The sequence below is a fragment of the Rattus norvegicus genome, chromosome 5, assembly GCF_036323735.1.
Source record: "Rattus norvegicus strain BN/NHsdMcwi chromosome 5, GRCr8, whole genome shotgun sequence".
Taxonomy (NCBI): Eukaryota; Metazoa; Chordata; class Mammalia; order Rodentia; family Muridae; genus Rattus; species Rattus norvegicus.
Window position 1 is genome coordinate 127,327,830 of NC_086023.1, and position 27,556 is coordinate 127,355,385.

General features: G+C 46.2%; 1 protein-coding gene and 1 long non-coding RNA gene across 7 annotated transcripts in view; one reads left to right on the top strand and one right to left on the bottom strand.

The window, feature by feature from the left end:
- Positions 1 to 2,131: 2,131 nt before the first annotated feature.
- LOC134486960 (uncharacterized) lies at positions 2,132 to 13,052 on the bottom strand. Its single transcript, XR_010066566.1, has 2 exons — positions 10,685 to 13,052; positions 2,132 to 6,004 (listed from the first exon to the last, which is right to left on the bottom strand). It is a non-coding gene; the product is annotated as an uncharacterized LOC134486960 (long non-coding RNA).
- Positions 13,053 to 13,132: 80 nt separating this feature from the next.
- The window catches only part of Yipf1 (Yip1 domain family, member 1), a 35,309-nt gene continuing 20,885 nt past the window's right edge, over positions 13,133 to 27,556 (top strand). For 4 of the 6 annotated variants that reach the window (XR_010066357.1, XR_005504395.2, XM_006238505.5 and 1 more), the window contains exons 1-5: positions 13,133 to 13,274; positions 14,699 to 14,778; positions 16,249 to 16,412; positions 26,904 to 26,984; positions 27,221 to 27,308. Coding sequence is in view for 3 of the 6 variants with exons in the window: in XM_006238505.5 (XP_006238567.1) it covers positions 14,748 to 14,778; positions 16,249 to 16,412; positions 26,904 to 26,984; positions 27,221 to 27,308 (364 nt within the window). In the remaining 3 variants the exon portion in view is untranslated. 6 annotated transcript variants of the gene reach the window in all.

Here is a 27,556-nt window from a genome sequence, read left to right on the forward strand (position 1 = left end):
GTCACCCAGTCTGTGCCAGTCTCCATGGTTAATTTGGTCAGGGTCTCTTTTAAAATTTTATTTATTTATTCTATCTGTCCTGAACTTTGAGGTCTGTAAATATAACGTAATTTTTAATCAACCTCTAAATACCTGGCCACACCCTGGCTTACCTTGGCAACGAAAGTAGGGCTGTTGTCTGACCAGATTACCTTGGGCATTCCAAATCGGGGGAAGATTTCTTCTAGTATCTTTTTGATGACTATTGAGGCCGTCTCTTGCTTGATGGGGGAAACTTCTATCTATTTCTGAAAAGATATCTATAAACACTAGGAGACATTTGAAATCATATTTTCCTGGTTTTATCTCTGTGAAGTCCACTTCTCAGTAGTATCCAGGCCGTTCCCCACGGAGCCTCCTACCACAGTCAACTTTCCTGAAAACAGTTACCTTTTGGCATGGTATACATCAGTGCACTATCTGTTCCATGAGATACTTGAGACCTGTGACATAATATTTAGTTTTTGAAAACGTCTGGATGAGTTTGTTTACCCCTAAGTGAGTCTATTGATGCATTTGTTTTACCATGGCCTCTGCCTGTAAAAATTGTAGCAGGATTTTCTTTCTCGTTGAGGTGTAGCAGAGTCTCTTCCTCGGCCTGGCTGGGTCATGGAGGGCCCTTAACAGAGCCAGAATCTCTTTTTTCTTGCCCTCAGATGTCAGCAGCCCCTTTGCTGATGGGCTGTAGCAAAGGCATACCTGTTGTCCACATAAATGTTAAGTCTGTTTCTCAGCTCAAGGGCTTTGGTGAGGGAAGTGAGCTCTACCCTCTGAGTAGTGGTGCCTTCTGGTAGGGCCTGAGCCCAAATGACTCTGTTTTTATCTACCACTGTTGTCCCAGACCATCTTTTTCTTTTTCTAAGAAGCTGTTCCCATCTATGAACCAGATGGCATCTACCCCCTCTGGTGGCTGGTCAGTCAGATCTTTATGCCACTCCTGTGCTTTAGTGAGCTCCTGCTGACAGTCATGAAGGGGGGTGTCTAGGTCGGGGTCCGGGAGCAGGGTTGTAGGGTTTAGACTCGTAGGGACAGTCTGGGATCACAAGGAACAAATGGGATACCCGGCCCACGCCAAGGTCCACTGTTCTTCGGGTAGTCCATGAGTATCGTTTGTTGCCGGTAGTCCCCTGTACTCAAGGTCTTTTGCTGGACACTAGCCCATTTGGGTGTAGGAGCACAGAGTGTTGGGCCCCCGTATTCACAAAACAACTGGGCAGGCTTCCCTTCTATCTTTGCGGATAGCCAGCACTCTAGGACCAAGAGGCTTGCCTTCTGGGCTGCTGGAGAGGCCCCTCTTGTTCTTCCTGGGGCAGTCCCTCACCCAGTGTCCTTTTTCCTTGTGATAGGCACACTGATCTTTAGCTAGGAATTCTCTTCTGTTGCCAGGTACTGTCTTCCTAGGTTCCCTAACTATTGTGGCCAGTATATATTCCTCTCCTGTCTTTTATCCCTCTTTAGCTCTCTAGCTTCTTTTTCTTTTTGTCTCTTTTCTTCCTTAGCTTCCTGTTCTTTTTACCTTCTTTCCTCTTTCTCTTCCTCAGTCGCTTTCATATCTCCTGCATCTTCCTCCACAGCTATTAGATGCTGTCCACTTATGTAACCACACTTCAACTTTACTTTCTCTGTAACTTACACTAACCCTCAGCAACTTAGCTTAACCCTTCTGTAACTTTTTCTTTATATCTTTTCTTTATCTTAGCCAGATTGGTGGGGCATTTTCTAGCCCCTCGGAGACCCACCCTTGGAGTCTGGCGGCAGACCCAGAGTACTCCCTACCTTCAGGCGTATTCAAGTCAACAGTCAGGAGTGAGGGTCTTCCATCCATGTCTGGATTTATCTTTCTGGCCTCTAGTAGGATTCTGTCTTTCCTCAGTGGTAAAGAAGACCTGTAACAGTTACTAACAAGCATCTCAAGTGGGATGGTGAGAAAACAAGAAGAGAATCTAGAGAATAGAGGTCCACTGAAGAGGACAAACAGCATTTAGTCACACAGCTAAACCAGGAGGCTTTCTTGGGACAAAAAGGCCGTTGTAAAAATAAGCACAAGCTTTGTGTCTGTGAAACAGAAAGGCAAGCAGAGAGGCAGCTGATCTGTTACCGACTGTCTCTCTGGACTTAGATTTTACTTAAGAAGTACCTCCCTTCAGTGCCAGCTCAGTGGCTCTGCCTCTCAAGAGACCCAGCCTCTGAAGGACACTAGGCTTCCAGTAAGAACTAATAACAAAAGGATGGAGAGATGGTTAGGACCTGGGTGCTAGATGCCAAGTGGCTGACAAAAGAATTGTAACCAGTTCACCTGGGACTTTCAGGACCTCAGTAGCAGCCCTTTACCAAACTGTCTCAGTGGGCTAAAGGCCCATGGAAAAGAAAACATTAATCCTGACCTTGGCCATAGCCAAAGCCTGAATTCTAAATTTTGACTGGCAAAACAAAGTTCTTCACAGTTTGTTGTAGATTCTTTTTGAAACTATTTTAGGGGCTTCTCTGCCCCCCAACCTGGGGCATTTTGACCACAGGGGCAGGAACTGGCTGCTGTGGGGATAGGATCAAAGGTATTCTCCATGTCAATGATGACTAACAGGGAAGGTTATTTAATGCTGGAGATCAACTCCTCTCTTGGAATAGGGCCAGCAGATAAGGCAGGCTTCCTTAAAGAACTTCTCTTAATGAACGCTCTCCTTCTGTGAGCAAGTGTTGAAGATCTGGCCACTGAAGGCAGCAACTGGAATTATTTTTTTTTCAGGGCCAAAAGTCTCATAAAACAACCACTAACTCTATATTACCTTTTTGTTGTCAAAGCGTCAACCCCAGCTGGCCTCATCACCTTGAAACTCCTCTTACGCTGACTTGGCCTGAGCTGCGCCACTGCCCACGCGCAGCCTGCAGCTTGCTAGCAGGCCTGCATGCTTGTCACCCTCAGCCCCTATATTTTTCTACTCTGTGCTGTCCCTTCCTTAGAAGCTGTGAATGTTTAAGCAACAGGGAGAATTTTTTTTCAGGATCTAAGGTAAAGCTTTCAGGCTCTTGTTAATACCTGCTTCAGACAGGGTCACTCACTAACCTGGAGTTCTTCATACACAACTGTTAAAAGCAGCTAGACTGGACAAGGGGAGCAAAGGGAGAAGCATCTCTCCTTGGGGAGGAGGCTTAAGAGAGAAAGATAAAACTCCCCGGCAGAAAACAATTTTTCTCAAGCAAATTATTTCTAAGTTAAGCACCAAGAGGACCAAGTAAAACTCCTTGACAAACAAAGCAAACAGTTTCATGATTTCAAACACAGTCGTCAGTCCAAGATTTTAAACACAGTCATCTATCCAAAGTCCAAAAACGAAACAAAAGTCATAAAGACACTGGACAATACCACAGAAAACAACCCAGACAAACAAGACCAAGACAAAGAATCCTATAACCAATTTCCACAGATGTTTAAAGAAAATTAGGACACAAAGAAGACAAACAATTCCAACAGTCAGACAGACAGACGCACCGTGCGGCTTCGGTGTCAAACTGAAACCAAAAATTCAGACAGAGGCGACGAGGGTTCGGATCCTTCAGTGGATCCGGCTCTCTCCTCTCTCCTCCAACCCAAAACCACGTATCCTTCCGATACAGGCTGAGCCCCGAAAAACCAGGCTCCAAACACCCTTGGAACGTCTTCCAGGGCTGCGGGAGAGAAGTCCGAGCTCGTCAGCTCCTTCTCTGGCCCACCCAAATACAAACGGTCTAGACCCAAGCCAAGTAACTAAGCATTTACAGAACAAGTCACAAAGCAAGACAAGACAGGACAAGACAAACACTGGCCAGCTTACCTCCCGGTGGGTGGTCGGTGGTCTCTAGGCAGAGGATCTCCGATCCCGGACGAGCCCCCATAATGTAAGACTCTCAGAGAGAATCTTCCCTCAGGAGGGAGATCCTCGAGCCCAATGACCAGTCCGAGTCCACAGGCTGCAATCTGTAAGAGGATTTTTATTGATCAGGATACACAGGTATCTGTGGGCGTCCCAGTCAATTCGGAAGACTGGCGCGCCTAACAGAACCAGGGGCAGGTTTTTATAGGGTATTGGGGAGCAGAAGCAGGCTTACAGAAGCAGATGCATGGTTGGTGGATTCAAGTGAGGCGCAGATGTATGGTTACACCCAATTGGCTATTCAAATGAGGTTGTCACACAGCAAGGTTGGGGCGTCCGGAATGTCAGGGGCTAGGGGCTTATCTCTTGTTAGGTGGCCCATAAAGCAATATCAATAATTTAGGCTGGTTTCTGTATTTTGTTTTCTTTTATGGTCTGTTTCGTCTAGATGATGGGTCAGCTTGTCCCACAAAGCTTGGACACATCTGAACTTTCCCAGGCTTATTTTAGTTTTGAGTCTGTGTATCTAAAAACTTATTTTTTACTTCTATAGTTGAGGGCCTTGGGCTTGTACAATTCCCTTTCTGGGAGGGGGTCTTTCAGGGCTAGCTAGAAAAGGCAAGGAAAGCTAAGTCAAAGGCCCAGAGTCAAGAGAAAATGTCACATCTGTTGACATCTGTCTTGGGGTCATCTGTCTGAGAGAAAGTGAGAGAGAGTTCGCCAGTGGAACTCATCTCCTTTAGCCAAAAGTCTCCCAGAGAGACTGGCGTACACTCCTGCAATCCCAAGGCTTTGGAGACTGGATCTGGAGGATTACAACATTGAGGCTAGCCTGGGCTATATAGTGAGATCTTGTTTGTCCTTATACCGTTAACTCCATCACGTTTTGGACATATGTAAGGCCATGAGAGGTCCCTGTGGAAGAGCCCTGAGGCAGAGTCCTGTCAGGTGGCCCATGTGAGGACCTTGTTACAGACCACACAAGTCATAGCAGAGGTGTCTGGAAGGTGAGAGCTGGAGGCAATAAGATGTTTCCCTAGAGAGGGATCGGATGGCATCTGCAGAGAGGTTGTGCTCTTGCAACTCCACTCTGTCTCACTGAGGTATTACATTAGGACATGGTCCCTGCCTCCTAAGAGAGGTGAGCAACAGGCAGAATCTCTCAGGGGTCTGTTCACTGAAGAGGACAGCTCAGTCCACAAGGCGGTGTTGTAAAGGAGCCATTAGAATGCTGCGCTCTCTGATGCTGCAAACGGTTCTCTTCCTTTTCCTCCCTCCATGGCCTCTTCCCAGTCTCCCTCAGCCTTAACCAGCATTTTGGAATAACTTAGAATGCTCTTCCTGAGTGACTCAGCCCTTAAGTGTCCTTGCTAGAATGTAGTTGCTTAATTGCCTGCTTATCTGCTTATCTTCATTGATAGGTGTTGAAGTCCCAGGAGGTGTCCAGGCAACTCCCTTTTGTCTCTGTCTCTGTAGCTCAGGATGCCCTTGAACTCACAGCAATCCTCTGGCCTCAGCTTCCTGAATAGCAAGTTACAGATGTAGGCCACCACACCTTCTCCCAACTTTTTAAAGCATCCATGGCTGATTATCCTGACCACACAGCCTTCCTCTACTGCACTGGAGCACTAGAGAGAGGAACCAAAAATGTCAAGAGATAGTTGCAGCCTCCAATCTAATGGAACTAGTTAGGGAGCAAAATTGATCCCTTTCTCCCCTGACCTCTCCCTGGGAACCAGGACTTCCTACAGAGAGGAACTTCAACCTGGGGAAGGACATGATCCCATGCATGGGCTACTTTGCTGAAAATGATAAAAAAGCACTACCCTGTGGCTTATATATGTTTAAATATGTGAATTTACATATGTATAAATATATGAACACCACATATTTACAACAAAGCCCATTGTAATGGATATGCCATTGGCTTAATGCTGGGACCTTCATGATGGAGGACAGGGTTGCTATCACATCGATTTCTTCAAATGTGCCTCAGCTGTGCCTTCAAGTTATTACACAAGTCTGCTAGGCTGGCTCCTTCTGTGACTGAGTTCCACGTGGATCCAAGGCCAGATGTCCCCGTCATTAGTTCTTTCCAATTGTCTTGGTCCCTTAGTCTGAAACAATGATGAACAAATTACTGTTTGTCAGGCTTTGACTGAAATCCCCCAGAGGCTCATGAGGACATAAGGTTTCATATTTTCATAGTTATGGGAAACAAAGTTATAAAAACAAGGTTTTGAGAAATACGTCTGACGTTAGGTTGCCTAATGTTATGACAAAGTTTTGGTGATCAAGATATTGAGTCAGAAGACCAGGCTATTCTGACCGAACTAAAGTTAAGACAAAACAAAAACAACTGTTCTCGGATAGACTCCCTACTCCTCTCTGTGGTGAATCCCAAGAACAACCACAAGATGTCATCCTGACCCTGCCTGATCACCCAGTTTACTCACCCCCCCCCCCAAGGGATGTGCCAACTTAACCCTTTCCCAGTGATTCTCCAAGGCCAGGTGTAGGGCTGGATGAGGAAAGTGACCAACTGAGCCCAGAACAGCCCCTTGTGCAGGCCAGCCAATACCTGACCAGATCCTTTGTTCTGTGTACCACCAATGAGGCCAGCTAACCCTGTTGCTGAAGTCTGCCCTCTGTAACAAACAAAAGTTGTGTGCTTTTTGGGTTCGGGGTTGCCTCTCCCTGCATGGATGAGCAACCCCACGTACGTGGATTAAAAACCTTATATTCTCATGCTATTGCAGCAGTCACTTTGTCAATCTGTGCTCTGTGGATGATGCTCCTGAGGTAAGGCCACTTCGGGGTCTTACAATACTCACGGGCTAAAGGTTGGGTTGCTAGCTCATGGGGCTTTGTGGACAGGACTAGATCATGAGGACTCTGGCTTTATCAGCTCATTCATCCAAGGATGGATCATAATCCAAAGGCATTATTGGGAGATAGGAGAGAATGGAGGAAGGAGAGCACTGGAGGTACACCTCTCAAAAACATCTTGCTTCTTTCTGTCTGTCCCATTCTACTTCTTAAATGCCAGGAGGTGAGGGGCCACCTGCTCCTGCCACGGTGATATTTTGCTTTGTCTTAAACTCAAAAGAATGGATTCGGATCCCCTTAGGCTGAACTGTTATTCAAAAACAAAAACCCCAGCTGTTAAATTTTACTGATAAAGACTCAGGAGCCAGATGCTGGGGTGAAAGCCTGCTAGCTCAGAGAGGCAGAGAAAGCACCCAGATGACTTTCCTACTTCACTGACATCCCAGAGGAAAAAAGCCCCTTCTCCACGATGTCTTAAATACCCTTTGAAATACCCCCAGAGCAGGGAGACCCTCACTCAACTCTCGGGATGATGCGACCCCCCAAGAACTCATGTAAGACCGTCCTTGCTGTAATGATACGAGGTTTATTGAAAGGAACCAGTGCACTGGGGTTGAGGCTCATATCCCATGCAGGGGTAGAAGAGTTCAACCCCAAGTAGCTGGGAGAAGAGGTATTTAAAGGAAGAAACCACAATCCAAGGGGGTAGGGAGGGCATCATTGGAAAATGTCGAGAATACCAGTGAAAAATCACAAGGAGGAGCTTCCTGTTTCTCAAGATTGTTTAACTTTATGGTCAGCCAGTTCCTGGGAGAAGCTTCCTGTTTCTCAAGATTGTTCTTTAAGATTTTAATCTAACTTTATGGTCTGTTAGTTCCTGGGAGAGAGTTGCCGAACCTGCTGGTGTAATTGCAATTCCAGGGCCCGACCAGTTTCTTTCTTCTGCTCTAAACTTTTGCCTAGGGGGGCAACCTTAAAACTTCTACCTTTCGTCTTCAGCTCAAAGACTCTCCTTTCTTTTCCCTGCACCTTCCTATGTTCACCCCCTGCCAACTGGCTGCTTACCCTGCTTCTTGACTGATGGTTGACTTTATTTAATCCTGTTTACAGAAAGCTCTTGGGTTAAAGGTGTGTGCTAAGGCTGAGCCACACCACAAGAGGAGGTTTTTTGCAGTTCACAATCTTGGGGTTCACAGTGTGATCAGATATCCTACAACACTGACCCCTTGGAGCCATGAGCTTACACAAACCTTCTCCTCTTTGATTGCTTTTCTTGGGTATTTGCTGCTACAAAAAGTTACCTGGTGCTGTTATAGCATCTGTAAGCAGGAGGAGATTCTTTTCTTGGGAAACAGGAAAAATATTGCTTCTGCCTCTATGGGAGACCCAAGGGAGTATGGGAGTAGGGGACAGTCAGTTGTGTATGGCTTTTCTACCCAAATGCCTACATCCAATTCTCAGGTTTTCACTTCTGTCCATGCTAGAACTGAGGTGGAGGTGACTAAGAGACTGTGCATTGAGGACTCTTTGACAATTGACTCTCCTAACAATAAACTGATTTTCAGGTAGCTTTACTTAAACAAAAACAAAAACAAAAACCCTAGAACAAGTCTCCTTCAAAGCTTCTACAGAGATTCTGCAGTGTCCACAGTGTGCCTTAAGATGACAGCTTCTCCGATCCTTTTTTCTCAGGGCTTCCAGTGAAGTTAAGAAAGGCTAGTCTGTTATGGACAAGAAACCAAGAAAGGGAATAACATTTGAAATGTAAGTAAAGAAATAAATGGAATAAAAGATTAAAAAAAAACAAAGAAAAGCTAGTCTGGGGCAGGAGAGATGGTTCAGTGGTTAAGAGCACTGTCTATTCTTCCAGAGGTCCTGAGTTCAATTCCCAGCAACCACATGGTGTCTCACAACCATCTGTGCCCTTTTCTGGCCTGCAGACATACAGGCAGGCAGAAAGCTGTATAATGTATACTAAATAAATAAACAAACAAACAAATAAATATTTTTTTTAAAAAAAGAAAAGCTAGTCTGCATGCTAAGCGTGGTATCACACACTTTAATCCCAGCACTTTGTGGGGAAGATGCAGGGGGCTCTTTATGAATGCAAGGCCAGTCTGGTCTACAGAGTGAGACCCTGTTTCAAGAGCTAAAAAGCCAGTCGATTTCTTGATTTCTTAATGATTGTCAGCATGGACCTCCTATTCTTCCAAGGCTTCAGCACCTATTTTCAATGTCCGTCTCTTCTCAGTCAGCCATAGTTAGACTCTTGAAGAATCGTGATGCTGCCAGCCTGCCCCTCCTCCCCATGCCCCATCCACCTTATCACCAGCTATGGGGCTATTGCTGCTTTCTGTCACATGGGTGGGCTGGTTCCAAATGCCTGTACTAGGGCTGAGGAGATGGCTTGGTGGGTCAGAGCTCTTGCTCTGCAAGCCTGGAGATTGGAGTGTGAATCTCCAGCATATATAGAAAGGGCATGGGGGGTCATGTGCTCCTGTAATCTCAGCATTGGGGTGGGGTGGAGTTAGGCTCCCCAGGGGCTTCCTAGCCAGCCTCGCCAAAATAATGAGTTTCTAGTTCTCTAGTCTCTAGTGAGAAGGCCCTTCTTAAAGAATAAGGTAAGAAAGGATAAAAGATGCCTGATGTCCAATTCTGGACTGGTGCCAGATGTGGGGTAGGGATCTTTCAATTATTCTAGTTGGGGTCCCTACGGGACCCCCAGGACAAAACAAGTCACGGTCGTTGCTCATGGTTATGGACCAGGACAGACGATAAGACCCTCTGATGGAGCTACCACACATAGGGTCATAGGACATGGAGAATTCAAGCTAGTACTGACCCCAGAGTTTCTTCCCTACTGACTAGTGTTCATAGTACCTGTGCTGGTTGGTATTTTTGTCAACTTGACACAAGCTATAGTCATCGGGGAGGAGAGAACCTTAAGTGAGCATTTGCCCCGTCAGACTGCCCGTAGGCAAGTCAATGGGGCATTTCTTTCTTTTTTTTTTTTTCAGTTACTACTGTACTTTATTGTGTTCAACCAAATCACCATGTTACAAAAATAGCAAGCTGCCATAATAAAAAATAAGGCTCCTCTATCCAGCACCAGATAGCATCATTTTACTTTCAAGCCTAGAAATTGCACACTTGTATATAAACCAATCGAAGATGAGGATTGAGAGTTCATCTTGGTGGATTTTTCCTTTGATGAATATGAAGTGTCCTTCCTTATCTTTTTTGATGACTTTTAATTGAAAATTGATTTTATTTGATATTAGAATGGCTACTCCAGCTTGCTTCTTCTGACCATTTGCTTGGAAAGTTGTTTTCCAGCCTTTCACTCTGAGGTAGTGTCTGTCTTTGTCTCTGAGGTGTGTTTCCTGTAGGCAGCAGAATGCAGGGTCCTCATTGCGTATCCAGTTTGTTAATCTATGTCTTTTTATTGGGGAGTTGAGGCCATTGATGTTGAGAGATATTAAGGAATAGTGATTATTGCTTCCTGTTATATTCATATTTGGATGTGAGGTTATGTTTGTGTGCTTTCATTCTCTTTGTTTTGTTGCCAAGACGATTAGTTTCTTGCTTCTTCTAGGGTATAGCTTGAATGGGGCATTTCTTGATTGATAATAGATTTGGTGGGGCCTAACCCACTGTGGGTTGAGCCATCCCTGGGCAGGTGGTACTGGGTGGTCTGAGAGAGCAAGCTGAGCAAACCATGTGAAACAAGCCAGTAAGCAGCATTCCTGCACAGTTCTGCCCTGACTTTCCTCACTAATGGGCTATGACTGGGACATATAAGCCAGGTCAACTCTTTCCCTTCCAGGTTGCTTTGGCCATGCTATGTATTAGAAATAGAAGACAAACTGCAATAGTCAGGAGGTGCTATACAAGCAGCTGGTAGAGAAAGGTTTGACCTACTTGTGAACACTTGTACCCACATGCACTTACCTGCCCCCAATACACACCTGACTGCGTCCATGCTTGGTGCCTACGTGCCTCAGTGGGCTCTCATGTGGATAATGCAGTGTGAGTCCCAGGACTAGGCGAGGAGGGGGTAGTGTAAGTCAGGGAAGAGAGGTAGCCATCTTGGGTATACGTCATCAAGGGGATTTGGCTGCTCAGTCCTTCAGGGTATTTGAAAGCATCAGTGTGCACCTGTAGACATGAAAAGATGCCTGGGTTCACCAACTGTTGACTCCATTGGTCAAGGATTTGCCCACGAGGCATTAACTGCTCTCCCTTCTGCACATCTGGGATGCACCAGCCTGGGTCCTAGGTGGTTTTAGTAGAGTCCCATGACCTGTGGATGAAGAAACAAGGCTTGGTGCAGAAGAGGAGGAGCCCGTAGCATGGGTTTGGGGTGACCTTTGCTCAGGGTCTGTCTGCTGTAGCTGGAATAAGATCAGCGGGGATGAGGTTAGCAACAGGTGAGTGTGAGACAAAGGCGGCGCTGGGCATGCTTGCATGACTGGATTCATAAGCCGATGCTTATTCCTGACAGTCACCAAAAGTGCTCAGCACGTACTCTAAGCCCGGTTTCCTTTATACAACAAGGGTGGCCCTTTCAAGTTTGCAGTATTGTTCTGAGAGTCAGAGGTCCTGCAAAGTCCCTTCACAGGAGTTAAAATGGCTAGCGTGTGATTCCACCTGACTGCTTGCCAGTTAGAAAAACATTATCTGGCTGGAGAGATGGCTCAGCGGTTAAGAGGACTGACTGCTCTTCCAGAGATCCTGAGTTCAATTCCCAGCAATCACGTGGTGGGTCACAACCATCTGTAATGGGATCTGGTACCCTTTTCTGGTGTGTCTGAAGACAGCGGCAGTGTACTCACATACATAAAATAAATGAATAAATAAATAAATCTTTAAAAAAAAAAGAAAGGAAAAACATTATCAACCATGATAAATAATTGTAGTGCCATATTGGATTTGGGCCTGGCCGCTTTGTAACTGCATGGCCACAGTAAAAGTCATGGGATTGTTGGACAGAGGCCTCTCCCATGTATTTACGGCACAGGAAGAAAAGACCAAGTAGTAAACACCCGATATCTCCACTGCATGACCTCTGCTGAGCCTGGCTGACGCATGTGGAACTGACACACCTGGACCACACCTGGGTGGTGGTCAATTTACTTCTGCCTTTTACTTCCTCAGCCTTTATCCTTGAGATTTAGGCTGGTCTTCTGGGATTTCTCCCTAATTAATTCAGGCCTCCTAGTTGGTCTTTTGTTACCGAAGTCATGAGCCAGGTAGTCACGAGCCAGGGTTTCCCACTGTGCTTCCCAGTTATTTTCTACCTGGAGACTTGGGTATATAAGTGAATAAAGCTACAGGAGACTCTCACTCTTCTTCCTCACTCTCGCTCTTCCTTCCGCTCTTCCTCTCTCTCTCTCTCTCTCTCTCTCTCTCTCTCTCTCTCTCTCTCTCTCTCTTCCTCTCTTCCTCTCTTCCTCTCCTGGCTTGACACGATAACCTGTGTGTGTGTGTGTGTGTTTCTTTCATCCCGTAGGCTTTCGCCCGATTCTCGGTACCAGGTTGGTGCTGGCGCCGACAAATAATCGGAGTATTTTAGACATCAAATGGGAAGTCTGCTGTGGGATAGGCTAAAGACACTGGTCTCTCTGTATGAACTGTGAATCAGCTGTCTGCTGTTTACACTGCTCCCAGACAGCAAGAACTGTCTATGGACCCTTTCAGTCCATGTTAGAGTACTGTGAACAGTAATTGTACGATACCACCTTGGTTGACCCTGGCCACCCAGAGACTAGAATCATTCCTGGTCTTTTTTGTTCTCAAAGTGTTCACAGGCTGGTAAAGCTGAGCAAACAGAATCCAGGCAAGCAGTGCCAAAGCTGGGGGAAACCCAGGGGGTTAATAGAGCAACAGGAGTCTGGGGAGCAGGTAGAGTCCTCTATGGGTAGGAGGAGGCAGTTTCCCAAGCTTGGAGGAACTCATAAACCAGGCCCAGGCAGAAAGCAGGCCACAGGTAGCTCTCCATACTACTCCACTGTTGCTCGAGTCCTGCTGTTTTCAAGGTGACTGTCAGACACCTAGGTGGTACAGCTGAGGGGCCAACACCAGATAAACAGTGACAGGAGGACTCCTTTGGTTCACAAGCTATCTGCTATGGAGTCTTCCCAGTTGGTTAAGTTTTCATGGCCAGAGAAAACAGGAATTGGTGACGTATTTTTTTTTCCTCTTCTCAATCCTTTTTCATTTTTCTATTTGCATAGGAAAAACGAATAAACAAAGAGTAAAACACTCCCGAACTCCTGAGAATTCGCCCTACTTCGCATGTCTCTTTAAGACCACCGAGAAGGGCGGGACGCAGCTCAGAGATCCTCCGCTGCTAGGGTGACACCGTTGCCTAAGGAGTCCTCGCTGGGTGACCGCTTTTGCTTTAAGAGAGGGGGCGGTGCTCTGCCCGGAGGAGGTGGAGAAATCCAACGCCCTCCCCCGGATCTCCGGCTTCCGGGACCAGGCTGACCAGCTACCAGTGCAGAGATCATCACAGGCCCCAATCATTCCTGGACAGCTGGACCCTCTCCCTGCGAGGTGAGGGCATCAGGGCTTCTGGGCCAGTTGGGGAATCTCCTACCCGCCCGGGCCTCTGCTGCTCGACCATTTCCCCCTCTAAACCCTGTCTGCGTTTCCCCGGGTCCCTGAGTGCAGGGTCCCAAACAGTCAAGCGCTACTAATTGCCTGGTTCTTCACTAAGAGCCTTATATGCACTACCTTTTAGAATGGTCTAGACACCACAATGAACCCATTTTACAGATGAGGAGTCCTGGAGGAGCGCACACACATCAGAGAAGTAACAGAATCGGGACTCAAACCCAGGTCTGTCTGACTCCAGGGTCTAGGACCTTAAACCGGCTGCACTGGGATGCTTTCCCCATCACCTCTCCCAAATCCTAGGCTCTCCTTCCATTTTCTTGCATCTCGAGGCTGCACCTGGCCCCTAAAGATTCAGGCGCCAGAGAGTGTCCCCTGCAGCCAGCCTCTTTTTGTTGATAAGGGCCCTCTTCTAACTCATATGGTCTTGAGCTCACCAGGTAGCCTGGGATAACCTAAAACTTCCTCAGTCTCCTGCCTCCATCTCCTCGGTGCTGGAATTGCAGGCATGCACCAGCATTTGCAGGCCCTGAGTATTGAACCCAGGACTTTGTGCATGCTAGGCAAGCATTCAAATGTGCTACGACACCAGCCTTCTGTTCCATCAGTCTGTCCAGTGTTGCTCTGGATGGTTCTTCCCTGCATTGGGTGGATTCTGATGTCCTGATCACAGGCTGGGCTGGACACTCACTCAGAGAGAGGCCTGAGTGCTTCTGGACTTTCCTGTGTTTAGTTCTCACTCGTCACACACTCTATCCCCAGGTCAGTTTCCTTATTCTCCGGCTCACTCCTCCTCGTTAAGTTAACTCAGTGAGACTGCTCAGCTCGACACATGCTCTCTCTTCCTGAGCTACATTGAGTAGCAAGTTGTATGACCTGTGATAGTTACATTAACAATCAGTCCCCACTGAAAGAGTAGGCAGGCATTGTACAGGGGAGATTGCTCAGCAGGGAAAGGTGGCTGTCCCCAAGCATGGTCAGAGTCCCATTCTGTGTCCCTCATGGTGGAAGGAAAGAACTGACTCCCATAGCCACAAAAGATAAAGAAATGTAGGAATCATTTTTAATTTCTGAGACAGGGTCTTACTGTGTAGAGCAGGCTAGCTTTTTTTTTTTTTCTCTTTTTCGGAGCTGGGGACCGAACCCAGGGCCTTGCGCTCGCTAGGCAAGCGCTCTACCGCTGAGCTAAATCCCCAACCCCGCAGGCTAGCCTTAAACTCATAGAGATCTGCCTGCCTCGGCCTCCACAGTGTTGGGGTTAAAGGCACAAGCTACCACCACAGCTGGCTCTAAACATTCTTTTACTATGAATTCTTTTTGCAGATTGTCCCATTTTCCTAAGCTGATTTATTCCTTTGTTTTAGATCCCCGGACATTTTCTTCCTCAGCCCTGGGAGAAGAGCCTCTGGCTGAATGGCAGCTGTGGATGACTTGCAGTTTGAAGGTATGGCAGGAGGGTCCCCACCTTTATCTTGTGATCGCAGCCTCCTCTGCCACAGCAGTGGATTTCATTACTGACACAGACCTCAAAGGATTCTATTAACAACATCCTGGTAAGAGGCTGTTGGACACTCCCAGGTTTTTCTAGTTTGCTTATTTTTCTCACAGAACTCTTCCAATGGGCAACAGGCACATAAACTCAGAATTAGCAGTTGCCTCCTGTTTTCTTTTTCTTTTTTTTTTTTAAAGATTTATTTGTTTTACTTATATGAGTACACTGTCACTGTCTTCAGACACACCAGAAAAGGGCATCCGATCCCATTATAGATGGTTGTGAGCCACCATGTGAGTGCTGGGAATTGAACTCAGGACCTCTGGAAGACTCTGACCTAGGGCTGGGGAGATGACTCAGTGGATAAGAGTGTCTGCCTCAGTAAATAACGTGGAGAGTGATGGAGGAAGATGCCTGATGTCAATCTTAGCCTCTCTTTGTACATATGCAAGCATACACGTGCAGATGATTACACACTTTACACATACACATGCACAGGCACGTGCATAAACACACACACACACACACACACACACTCACACACACACACACAGGTGACTTACTGGCCACACTGATTAGTGGCCATCTTAAGACTGGAGCCCCATACCCTTACTTTCCTTTCTTTTGTTCTCTCTCTGCTCATTTATTTACTTATTTTTCAGGTAGCAATTCAGAAAGTAATTGGTTCACCATGGCGTCTTCATATGTATATGTCATAGCGTGTTCTTCCCCATAGCCCCTCCACTGAAAGCTTTGTCTACACTGTCACCTCTTGTGTACTTCAAAAACTCCTACAGCATAGAAGTCATTGTTTCTATGCTGTCACCAGTAGACAAAGCAGGTTCTAGAATTGTTTGTTAGACGTGAGCACACCCAAGAACAGGACCTGGTACCCTCTCAGCTGAGGGAGGTGTTTGTTTTGTGAGGGAGTGGTCATCACCGGCATGAATCTCACTGCTCAAAGAAAAGAAGCACACCAGGATGTTCCTAGCCCTACTCTTTCTGTGATTCTTATTCCGTTATTTCCACTTTGCTTTTTGGTCCCCGTGGTGTCTGTGGTAATGAGGACTTGCCTGAATCAGAGATTTTCCAATGGATTGGGAACCCTACTAAAGACAATTCAGATGATCCCCCTGGTTCCCCTCCTCGCTGTGCCTTGTGCCCAGGTGGATCTTGAGTCAAACCCTCCTGCTTTAGCCTCCCTGGTGCTGAGATTGTTTCCAAAGCCTCTTGCTGCGTGTCATAGATAAGGTTCACGGCGGGGCTGAGGACCGGGAGCCAGGTCCTTAGGCCTGCTGGGCGTGTGCTCTACATGCGCCCCCCCCTCCCCCAGCTGCATCTCCAGCACCAGAGCTTTTGGTGAAAAGCATCCAGCACCAGTGGGGGAGGGGTTCCAGGCCTTTATGCTTTGCTTCATTTCAGAATTCGGTGATGGAGCCACACTGCTAGCAGCAAACCCAGATGCTACCACGATAAACATCGAGGACCCCAGTGTATCTTTCAAACACCAGCCCAGACCTCCCGGGAGCTTGGGGAGAGAAGAGGATGAGGAGCTGCTGGGAACCAATGACTCTGATGAGACCGAGGTTTGAACTAACCTTCCAGTTTCTGTCCTTTTACTTTTCTCAGAGCTTAGCGTCCATGCACTTACTCATTTAACATGCCTGGTACAGTGCCAGGCAGTGGTGACACCAAGGTATATGACCCTTGACCTCACTTGGGTAAACAGGTCATCGCCCACGAGAAGCACTTGTGGGTGTGTGGGACTGGGAAGCAGAGGGGAGGTCAGGGTGGGCTTCCTCGTGTGAGTGAGTGATGCCTGGCTAAGTTTGCTGAGAGAGGGAATGAGAGCCTGGGGGAGGAGATCGGCAAGGTTGAGGGAGGCAGAGGGAAGGATCTCAGTAAAGTTATGGAGATGTGGTGGGGACAGCTTCACCTCCTCCTGCACTGCAGCAAAGGGTCAGGGAAGGCAGCAGGTAAGGCTCTGGATGGGCCAGGACCTAGAGAGTTCACTTAGCTCTCTTGCATTCTGAAAAGCATCAGGAGCCTGTGAAAGGTTTAAGCCATGTAACTAGGTAAGTTCAAACATTATTTAGATTTGGTGGCCTTAAATATAAGGTGGGGGAAGACAGACTAGAGGCCAGAAGGCCAGACAGCACCAAGCAAAATGGTCTTGATTCGAAGCAATGGGAGTGGACTCAGTAGGACTTGAAGGACAAGGTAGGAGCGCCACAGGGAGACATGGAGGCCTCCATCTGATTGGGTGGCGTACACACCAAGTGGGTCTTTGTGACCGTGGGCACAGGGTTAGGGTGTGTGTGGGGAAGACTCTTCAGTATTCCACACACTGAATTATGTCCACAGCCCTTGAGAGGAGCCCTCGCTTAGTGTGTGGTAGCAGTGGCTTCACTGTGCAGCTCTTTGGCATCATCGTCAGCTACGTGGGTCCTTTGTCACAAGTAGGATAGGAATCAGACACTGATTCATCCTGCAGTGAAGGGAAAGTGAGTCTCTTACAGAAAACACATCAGAAGTCTGCAGAGCACTGGGGTGAGAGAAGTGGGCAGCAGGCTCCCCTACAGGGAGCAGCCAGGAGCAAGGGGCTACATTTCATCCAGAGGAAACGGATTTGAATGTATGTGTTCTCTAGGAAAGGACAGAAACCCAGACTCTGTTCCTGACTCAGCACTTGCTTGGCCCCAGTACAGCACCTGCTGACAAGGCTCTTAAGATGCTTTACTATAACCATATGATGAAGCCCCTGGAGGCTTGCATGGTTGCATGCACTTGAAGTCAAGGCACTCCAGAGGGCAAGGCAGGATGATTGAGAGTTCAAGGCCAGCTTGGACTACATAGTAAGACTCTCTCTCTCAAGTAAACAGAAACAAAACTGACAAGGACAGTACTGACCTTGGTCAGAATGAGCAACTTGTGAGAAGTGACTAGTCTTAACCAGTTTGCCCGTAGCTTCCTGGTCTTGTTTTCATTTTCTTGCCTGTAGGCCACTTGCATTTCCCTGCCTCACCTCTCCTCTTTTCTGAGGCCCAGTACCAGGCCTTGGCCTTTTGTCTCTCTGTTGCAATTGCCTGGACCCAGCACTTGAATGTTAACTTTAGGTGGGATACTTGTAACCTAGCAACACAAACCTGGCTAAAATGTTTATAGAGACAAGGACTGAAGATGAGTTACTAACAAAATGATAGCCATTAGAGGACCAGCCTAAGGTAGGAGCCAAGACAGAGGAGCAGGGCAGTTTTCACTGCTGACCAAGAGGCCCTTGGGTATATGAAATAGTACCTTAAAAGAACAAAGTGGGCTGGAGAGAAATGACTTAGCCCTGAAGGCTAGTGTGGTAGTTTGAATACACATGGCCCATGGGGAGTGTACTGTTAGGAGGTGTGGCCTTGTTGGAGGAAGTGTGTCACTATAGGGGTGGGCTTTGAAGCTCCACCCAGTTTGGAAGAGTCATTCTCCTGGTTTCCCTTTGGAACAAGATGTAAAACTCTCAGCTCCTCCAGTACCATGCTTGCTTGGAGGCCGCCATGCTTTCTGCCATGATGATAATGAACTGAACCTCTGAACCTGTAAGCTAGCCCCTATTAAATGTTTTTCATAAGAATTGCCTTGGTTGCGGTGTCTCTTTACAGCAATAGAAACCCTAACTAAGACAGAAGTTGGTATCAGGGACTGGGGTATGGCTGTGATAGGCCTGACCATGTTTTCATTTGGAAGAATGTGGATTTTGGGACTTTGGATTTGAACAGCAGTGGTATGCTTTAAGTGGGGCTTAATGTGCTGTCCTAGTAGGAATATGGAAGACGTTGTTCCTAAGTATGAATTGAACTGTACAGACCTGGCCCAAGAGGTTTCAGAGAAGAAGAACTTTAGTTTGTGGTCAAGAGACTGTTCTTGTGGTATTTTGGTGAAGAATGGCTGCTTTTTGCCCTTGTCCTAAGAGTCCGCCTGAGGCTAACGTGAAGAGAGTCAAATTAATTGCTTTGAGAAGGGAGATCTCAAAACAACACAGTTTAGACTGTGCTATGGTTTACCCTCACAGAGAGTGTGTAACAAGGAAAAAAAATAGGAAAAATACAAAATAGAAGGCTGCAGGAGTGCAATGGAGTCCAGGAGATAAACAGATTAGGGGATTGGTGACTATGGGGCAGGATCCCACCTAGCTAAGCTTATTGTTTATGCATTTGCTATTGACCAGGGAATAGTTAGAGCATATTAGGTGTTATTATTACTTGGTTCTTGTTCTCATTTGGACTTTTAATCTGGAATGAAGTACAGTCCAGAAATGGATGGCACACACTTTTGATCTAGATCTTGAGGAACAGTGGCCGTGAAAAGCTTAGGCCCTGGGGTTGGGGATTTAGCTCAGTGGTAGAGCGCTTGCCTAGCAAGCACAAGGCCCTGGGTTCGGTCCCCAGCTCCGAGAAAAAAAAAAAAAAAAAAGAAGAGAAGAGAAAAGCTTAGGCCCAGGCATTGTGGCACACACCTTTAATCCCAGTAGTCAGAAGCAAGCAGATCTCTTAAGTTAAGACCAGCCTGGTACAGAGCAAGTTCCAGGTGAAGGAAAGCTTAAATCCAGGTGTGGTGGTACATGCCTTTAATCCCAGCAGTCAGGAGACAGATCGGTACAGATCTCGAATTCAAGGTTAGTCTACAGGGCAAGTTCCAGGACAGCCAAGCTTAGGTAGTGAAGGAGTTAGAAAACAGAAAGAGGGGTGATGGGATTGGGAATTTAGCTCAGTGGTAGAGCGCTTGCCTAGCAAGCGCAAGGCCCTAGGTTTGGTCCCCAGCTCCGGAAGAAAAAGGGGTGACCAGATCCTGCTTAGATCAGCCAGCTTTTCTCACTGACCACTGTGACCACTGGTGTCCTTTTTGAGCGGATCCTATAATAAACAGCTGACATCACTCTGAGCCCATTTTGTCTTATTTCGTTTTATAGCCCTGGTTGGCTAGGAACCCTCTCTGTAACCCAGTCTGTCTGGCCTGCAACTTGAAGATCTGTCTGCCTCTGCCTCCCCAGTCCTGGGATTAAAAGACGTGAGCTTCCATGAGTGAGAACAAAACAGGAACAACATCCACTGTAAGTTAATGGGAGACCTAAACAGGAAAAATGTACCTCGCAGGTTAAGGGTTCTGCTCGCAGTTAAGACACTTAAGAGTAAGTGCCTGTTGTCTTGTGTTAAGTCCTGGGAAGTTAAGGTTTCTATTTGAAATTAATAAGTTCTTGTTTCTTAGATCTGGTGTAAACTACTGGCAACCCATTCCCATGATGCATAGCGCTACCCTCCTTCCTTCCTTTACATTGTATCTTTTTTTTTTCTTTTTTTTTTTTTTTCGGAGCTGGGGACCGAGCCCAGGGCCTTGCGCTTGCTAGGCAACTGCTCTACCACTGAGCTAAATCCCCAACCCCACATTGTATCTTCCTGACAATGGATAACAGCCAACACTCTCTCCTCTGAACACCTTCTCCCTCCTATAAAAGGGACTTTAAGAGGCCAGCAGGGGCTGCTGTCTCATTTGTGACTTAGGGTGAGACAGCTGGCTGGCCAGGCCTGGATGCACCCCACAATACAGCTTGATTTAATTGGACAACCGTGGGTTGTGATCTCAGGCTTGACACATGGCCTCAATCAGTCCCCATTAGATTGTCTCTCTCACTGATTTAAAATGTTGCTAAGTTTTACATTCTTTGATTGTGCCTTCCTGTGCCTCAGACTGAGAAGGTGACCCACAATGCCCTTTTCCTCTCTAATGTTAAGGTTGGTTGAGGCTCCTCTGGGTTGTGAGAAGCTCTTTGGCTCCTTTAATCTTTGTCTTTTGCTGCTCTGCTAGGATGTATTCAGAGTCGCATGGCCACATGGCTTTCCTTGGAAACATGGGGGACATTCCCTTTCCAGTGACTCTCACTGTAGAATGCGTCCTGGTTAAAGGCCAACCTCAAGTAGCTACAACATCCCTGACCAAGAGGGCTGGTGACTTACTGGGGTTGCAGACTACTTTTAGAGGGATCCCCTCATCCTCTGGATGTTGACTGACCATAGAGGCCAAGCACTGAATATTGGCTTTTAAAAGCGATCCTTCTGTCTTTCCTGCAGCTTCCAAGCTTTGGTTGTTGAGTACATGTGGGCCACTTCTTCCGGTTGTGAAAGGGGACTAGTGGGTTCTCATTTTAATTTTTGTAATTTCTATGGACATGGGGGACACCTTGAGATATAAAGAGAAACCAGATAGCAGCTCCATTTAAGACTGTAAAATCTTTGGCACAGAGTTATAACCCTTTGGATAGAATTTGGCTCGGTTTGGTTTGGTTTTTGCGGCAGACCTTGCTTTGTGGGCGTGATTAGTCTGGAACTCACAGTGCTGACCACGCTGGCTTTGGATTTGCTGTGATCCTCCTGAGTGATGGTAACGTGTATGTCTCTACCCATTGGGACAGAATTTTAACTGGGCTTAATTTTGATCACTTTGGGACCATTGTAACACAGAACAGGGTAAGAAGTAGAGCCTTGGGCCAGCCAAGATATGTCTCTAAGAGGAGTCTTAAAGTCATTGTTTAATTAAGATCTTAACATTATTATTATTACAGTGTGTGTGTGTGTGTGTGTGTGTGTGTGTGTGTGTGTGTGTGCTTGAGACAGGGTTTCTCTATGTAGCCCTGGATGTCCTAGAACTCACTCTGTAAACCAGGCTGGCCACAAATTCAGAGATCTGCCTGCCTCTGTCTCCTGAGAGATTGGATTAAGGCCCTCATTATTTTTTTTTTTACTCCAGGACTATCAGTATGGCTCCACAAGCCAGGTAACCTGAGTGTAATCCCTCGAATCCATGTAGAGTTGGAAGGAAAGGAGAAAAGCAACTCCACAAAGTTGTCCTCTGACCTCCATACACACCCATGCACAAAGTAAATGCATAAGTATAAAAGGCTTTTGTTTTACGACAGTGTCTCCCGTCTCTCAGGTGGACTTCGAACTCACTGTGTAGTGGGGCTGTCTTCAAACTTCTGATCCTCCTGCCTCTACTGTCATGTTTTAGAATTACAAGCACGTGTCACCATGCCTGGCCCTATGATTCATTACGAGCTTGCTTATTTCAAATTATGAAATATTAAATGACATAAATAATTACTCATTGCATAGCTGGGTATGGTGGGGCATATTGTAACCCAGCACTCGCAACACTAGGAAGGTATAGGCTGGAGAATCTAAAGTTCAAGGCCAGCCTGGGCTATATACCAAGACTCTGTCTCAAACTACAAACAAAAGTAAAAATTAAAAAATGAAACCAAAAGCAAGGAGAATACCTGTTACGCTTTGCTCCTGTTTACAGACGTGCTTCCCAGGTGACTAATGTGCAAGTGGCATTATCAGAATGCCACTTCCTTCCAGGAGTGTCAAGTGTTTGGGCAGGGCTACTTATCTTCGCCTGAGGATGACTGAACAATTAAGAGGACGCAGACGGGAGCCTGAGCCAGCACCTCTAACTTCCGGTTTGGAAGACACCTGCTTGGTAACATGCACCCTAAGCTTTGCATGTTAGAAGCTTTGCACACTGGGGTCCATATGGATATTAAATAAGCAAAGAAGGCAGAGTTAGTTGGCTTCTAGACTTTCACCTCCTGAATCCCTCCTGGGATTATAGGTGTGTGGCACCAAGCCTGGCTCGTGTTTACTTTTGATTTTTTGTTTTGTTTTGTTTTTGAGGCCCAGCTTGAACTCACAGCAATCCTTGTGACACTTCCACCTCATGATTATAGGCATGAGCTATATAAATAATACCTGGCTTCAATTTTTACATTTGAAGTAAAATTTAGACTCTGCCTTGGCAGGGCGTTAGGTCCATATATATTAACTGCATTACTCCCCGTCCCCAGAAGAATCAAAGCGTAGTTTTAGACTTTTGAGAAGTTCTGGAGGCATCAACAGCAACCACAGGGGCTAGAGAGATGGCTCAGTGGTTAAGAGTACTGGCTGCTGGGGGAGGGGGATGTTTGCCCGGAAACCAAAGAATTATTATTAAGTATTAAATAAATAAAAAAAAAATTTTAAAAAAAAAGGCAAAAAAGAACCAGAAAAAAAAAAAAAGAGGAAGTCAGATCCTGGTGCTGGGACCAGAGTTAGGTCTTCTGCAAGAGCCCCTAACTGCTGAGTCATCTCTCCAGCCCCCCAATTTCCCTTTGCTTTTATTACAACCCTAATAAAAATTTTTGAACTCCAAAAAAAAAAAAAAAAAGAGTACTGGCTGCTCTTTCAGGGGTCCTGAGTTCAATTCCCAGCAACCACATGGTGGCTCATGAACATATATAATGGGATCTGTGTCCTCTTCTGACATGCAGGTTTACATGCAGACAGAGCACTTGTGTATAAATAAATTAATTAGACAAACAAACAATGACCACAGATTGTCTGCCTGATGCCCAAGGATATACAAGAGGGAAGCACTTATTGTTAACACAGTAAATGCAGATTTTTTTCTAAGTAGAACTTTACTAGCCTTTGTCTTAAGCTTATTCTCTCTCTCTCTCTCTCTCTCTCTCTCTCTCTGTCTCTCTCTGTCTCTCTCTGTCTCTCTCTCTGTCTCTCTCTCTCTCTGTGTGTGTGTGTGTGTGTGTGTGTGTGTGTGTGTGTGTTCGTGTGTGTGTTCTCGAGGCAGGGTTTCTCTGTGTAGCTGTGGCTGTTGTTCTGGAACTCACTTTGTAGCTCAGGCTGGCCTTGAACTCAGGAATCTGCCTGCCTCTGCCTCCTGCGTGCTGGGATCAAAGGCATGTGTGCCACCATTGTCCAGTGAGCTGTTCTTACTTTTAACTTCTGTCAGAAGATCTGGAGTCTTCCTCATCTCTGCGGCTGTTCTCCACCCACGGAGACCTCCCCTCTGCTTCGGTTCCGTTCCACCAGCGTGTTGCTGTTCCTGCAGTCTGGCAGAATTTTCCTGATTCACAATGGTTTCTTTCCTCCTATCAGAGGAGAAATGGAGGCACACCGGGCACTTAGGAGTTCTTGGGCAGATGGGCCCCAAATAGAAACAAACACGTTGGAACACAAGATCCAGAGCTGACTTGAATGGCCAGCCTGATGAAGATTATCCTCTGTCTGAAATTCGTCTGATTACTTTCTTTCTGAATTACTGAATACAGATGCAGAGGTGCATTGCCCATGCTATACGTCAGAGCCCGGATTAATGTGAATTGTAGAAGCAAGAATACCTGTAGATTACCTTGTGTATTTTGAACCTACCTACCTCAATTTTTGCGTATGTGTTCATATATATGCATATATTCTCTTAAATAGTCTATACCAACCTAAAACAATAGTTGGTCAAACTTAACCAGATTTTAGCATTACCTTGTTTATCTGTGTGTGGGTGTGCATGGGCCATGGTGCATGTAGAGGTCAGCAGACAGCCTGTGGGAGTCAGTTCTCTTTTTCAACCATGTGGGTTCCTGGGATCAAATTCGGGTCATCAGGCTTTGTGCTTGCTGACTGCACTGTCTTCTGACCCTAAAATGTTTATTTTAAAGGTTTCAGGACAAAGAGTTAAGTAAATATTGACTGTGTGCTAAGAATAAATTCCCTAGTAATTGGGAATGCTCCCTCCCCCCATCAGAAAACACAAGCATCTTTTAAAATTTATTTTTTTTAAGATTTTATTTTATTTATATGAGTACACAGTAGCTGCCTTCAGACACACCAGAAGAGGGCATCAGATCCCATTACAGATGGTTGTGAGCCACCATGTGGTTGCTGGGATTTGAACTCAGGACCTCAGGAAGAGCAGTCGATGCTCTTAACCACTGAGCCATCTCCCGAGCATCTTTTAAAGTACAGTATCATCCTGTAGCCAATTTTGTGTAACTGTTACTGGGTAGAGCAATAGTTTAAGAAAATCTGTCTCCGAGGTCCTGAGTTCAATTCCCAGCAACCACATGGTGGCTCACAACCATCTGTAATGGGATCTAGCACCCTCTTCTGGTGTGTCTGAAGACAGCTACAGTGTTCTCATACATAAATAAATCTTAAAAAAAAAAAAAGAAAATCTGTTTCTTTAAAAAAAAAAACATTTATTTTTATCTTATGTGCATGGTGTTTTGCTTGCGTGTGTCTATGTACCATGTGACTTCAGTGCCTGAGGAGGCCAGAAGAGAGCACAGGATCCCTGGTACTAGAATTCTAGGCAGTGAGCCACCATGGGAATGCTGGGAATTGAAACCAGGTCCTCTGAGCCATCTCTCTCGCTCCTAAGATCTGTTTATTTAAACATGCAGGATGAACTTTAGTTTTCCGTCAGTGTATTACACTTTAACCTTAGGAAATAGTTTCAACAACCTTTAATTTTTTTAATTACTGTCAGGTATATGGGTGTTTTTTTTTGCATGTATGAACCTGGTGTCTGAGAAGGCCAGAATAGGATGTCAGATTTCTTGGGACTGGAGTTATAAACCACTATGTGGGTGCTGGGAATCGAACCCAGTCTCTGCAAGAGGATCTAGTGCCTGTTGAGTCATCTCTTCAGCTGGAAATAATCTAATTAGAGTTAACTTGATCACAAGCATAAACTGTTTTTATACAGCTGCCCACATACGGTCTTTGTCTTTACTCTTCGTTCTGATTTGGGGATAATCTTTACTTTAGGGTACAGCCTAATTTTTTCATACAAAATTCTTTCTTACCCTAAATATTCTCTTTCCTGTTAACTAAGGTGAGATGAATTTATTGTTCCGTCTTGTTTAATTTTTGTGTATCTGTGTGTTTTATGTACACTTATGTGCGAGTGTCTGTGGAGGACATTGGATCCCCTGTGGCCGTTGTGAGTTACTTGACAGGGTGCTGGGAACCCAACTCTGTCTTCTGCAAGAGCAACAAGTGCTCTTAACTACTGAGCTACCTCTCGCACCCTGCTTGTTTCTTCCTTTATTGGAGACAGGGATTCACACAGCCCAGGTTGACCTCACATTTACCATGTAGCCACAGATGGCCTTGACCTGCCGATCTTCCCACCTCCTCCTGGGACTAGAGTGCTGGGATTACACAACAATGAGATTACAGACATATGTTGCTACATCTAAATATGTACTTTAAAAGGTATGACAGCTAGTAGGAACAAGATACCACATCTCCATTTTACGGCTGGGGAGATGGCCCATTGTTAAAGTGCTTGCCAAGGCGTGAGGGAGAGCGCATTAAGAGCTGGGTGTGGTGGTGCTCCTGTAATCCCAGCACTCAGGAGATGGGGAGCGCTGGGGCTTGATGGCCAGCCCGTGTGACCACTCCACCCGCTCCAGCGTCATTGAGAGACCTTGTCTCCCAAAACATGGTGGAAGGGGCTAGGGAGGTGATGGTGTTTATCACAGCAATCGAACCCTAAGTAAGACGTGTGGGCTCTTTAAGACGTGTCATGGTCTTAGAGCCTCGAAGGAACAGGCAATTTTGCAGAGCTAATGGAATAGAAATGCAAGCATAATGTAGGAAAGGACAATAATAGTCACCTTAGTTGACAGTGACAAGTGGTCTTATGTCTTGGCTGTTTGAGCAGATATCTGACAGCCAACTGTAATTCTGTCAGTCACCAGCCACTATTCCGTTTCCCTCTGTTTTCCCTTATGCCCATCTGGCCTCCTCAGTTGTATGGAATAGCACGTTCCATGTCCTGTTCAGTCTAATGCTTCCTTCACTCCCTGAGGTAGAGAACTTGCTATCTGTTCTTCTCAGCCTGAGGACTAGCAATACTAACTTCCCCTGCTTTCTGATGCTTGTTTCTGTGTCAGGCTAGGGGCGGGCCGTGACGATTGCCCTTAGTCATTGAGTATCATTTTTGCATTTTTGTTGTCTCAAGAAATTAGGAAGTCGGGGGCTGGAGAGCACTGGCTGTTCTTCCAGAGTTCAATTCCTAGCACCCACCCACATGGCAGCTCACAACCATCTATAATCGTAGTCATGGGACCTGAAGCCCTCTTCCGGGATGCAGACATATATGCAGACAAAATACCCATGTGTATAAGCAAATAATTAAAAGAAAAAGAAGAAATTAGGAAGTCTGGAGCTCACTGTGTTTCATTTCCTCTCTGACAGTTACTTGCCGGTCAGAAGAAAAGCTCTCCCTTCTGGACATTCGAATACTATCAGACGTTCTTTGATGTGGACACTTACCAGGTCTGTGAACTAGCTTCAGCTCTTATCTTCATAGCGGGGACTTGTTTCTGCTGAGATGCAGGAGCCAGCCATCATCTGAGAGCCTCGTAGGTCTTCCGCAAACACCAAGGTTTGCGGTGTGTAAAACACCCTTGCAAAAGCTCAAATAACCAACCTTGAGTTTTGAGGTAGTTGAACAGGTTAAACCCTAAGGAAATGTAAACCTTGAGTAGAACTCCTGCTGTGCTACCTTGCAGGTCTTTGACAGAATAAAAGGGTCTCTGCTGCCGGTTCCTGGAAAGAACTTCGTGAGGCTGTACATCCGCAGTAACCCAGACCTCTATGGTATGTGCCCTGCGTGAAGTTCAGTAAATGTGGGGGTTGCCTGGGACGTTAGAGGATTGCACTGCCCGTGGCGTGTCCAATGCTTTGACTCGACTCCCTGAGACTTAGGAACAAGCTTTGCAAAGAATTTAGAGGACAATGCCATTCCCTGTTGCCTCAGCACTGCGGCCACTATTCTGCAGCTGCAATTACTTCCATCCTTTAAAGGGCTTTGGGTAACTTCAATGTAGGCTTGACGCACGCAGATA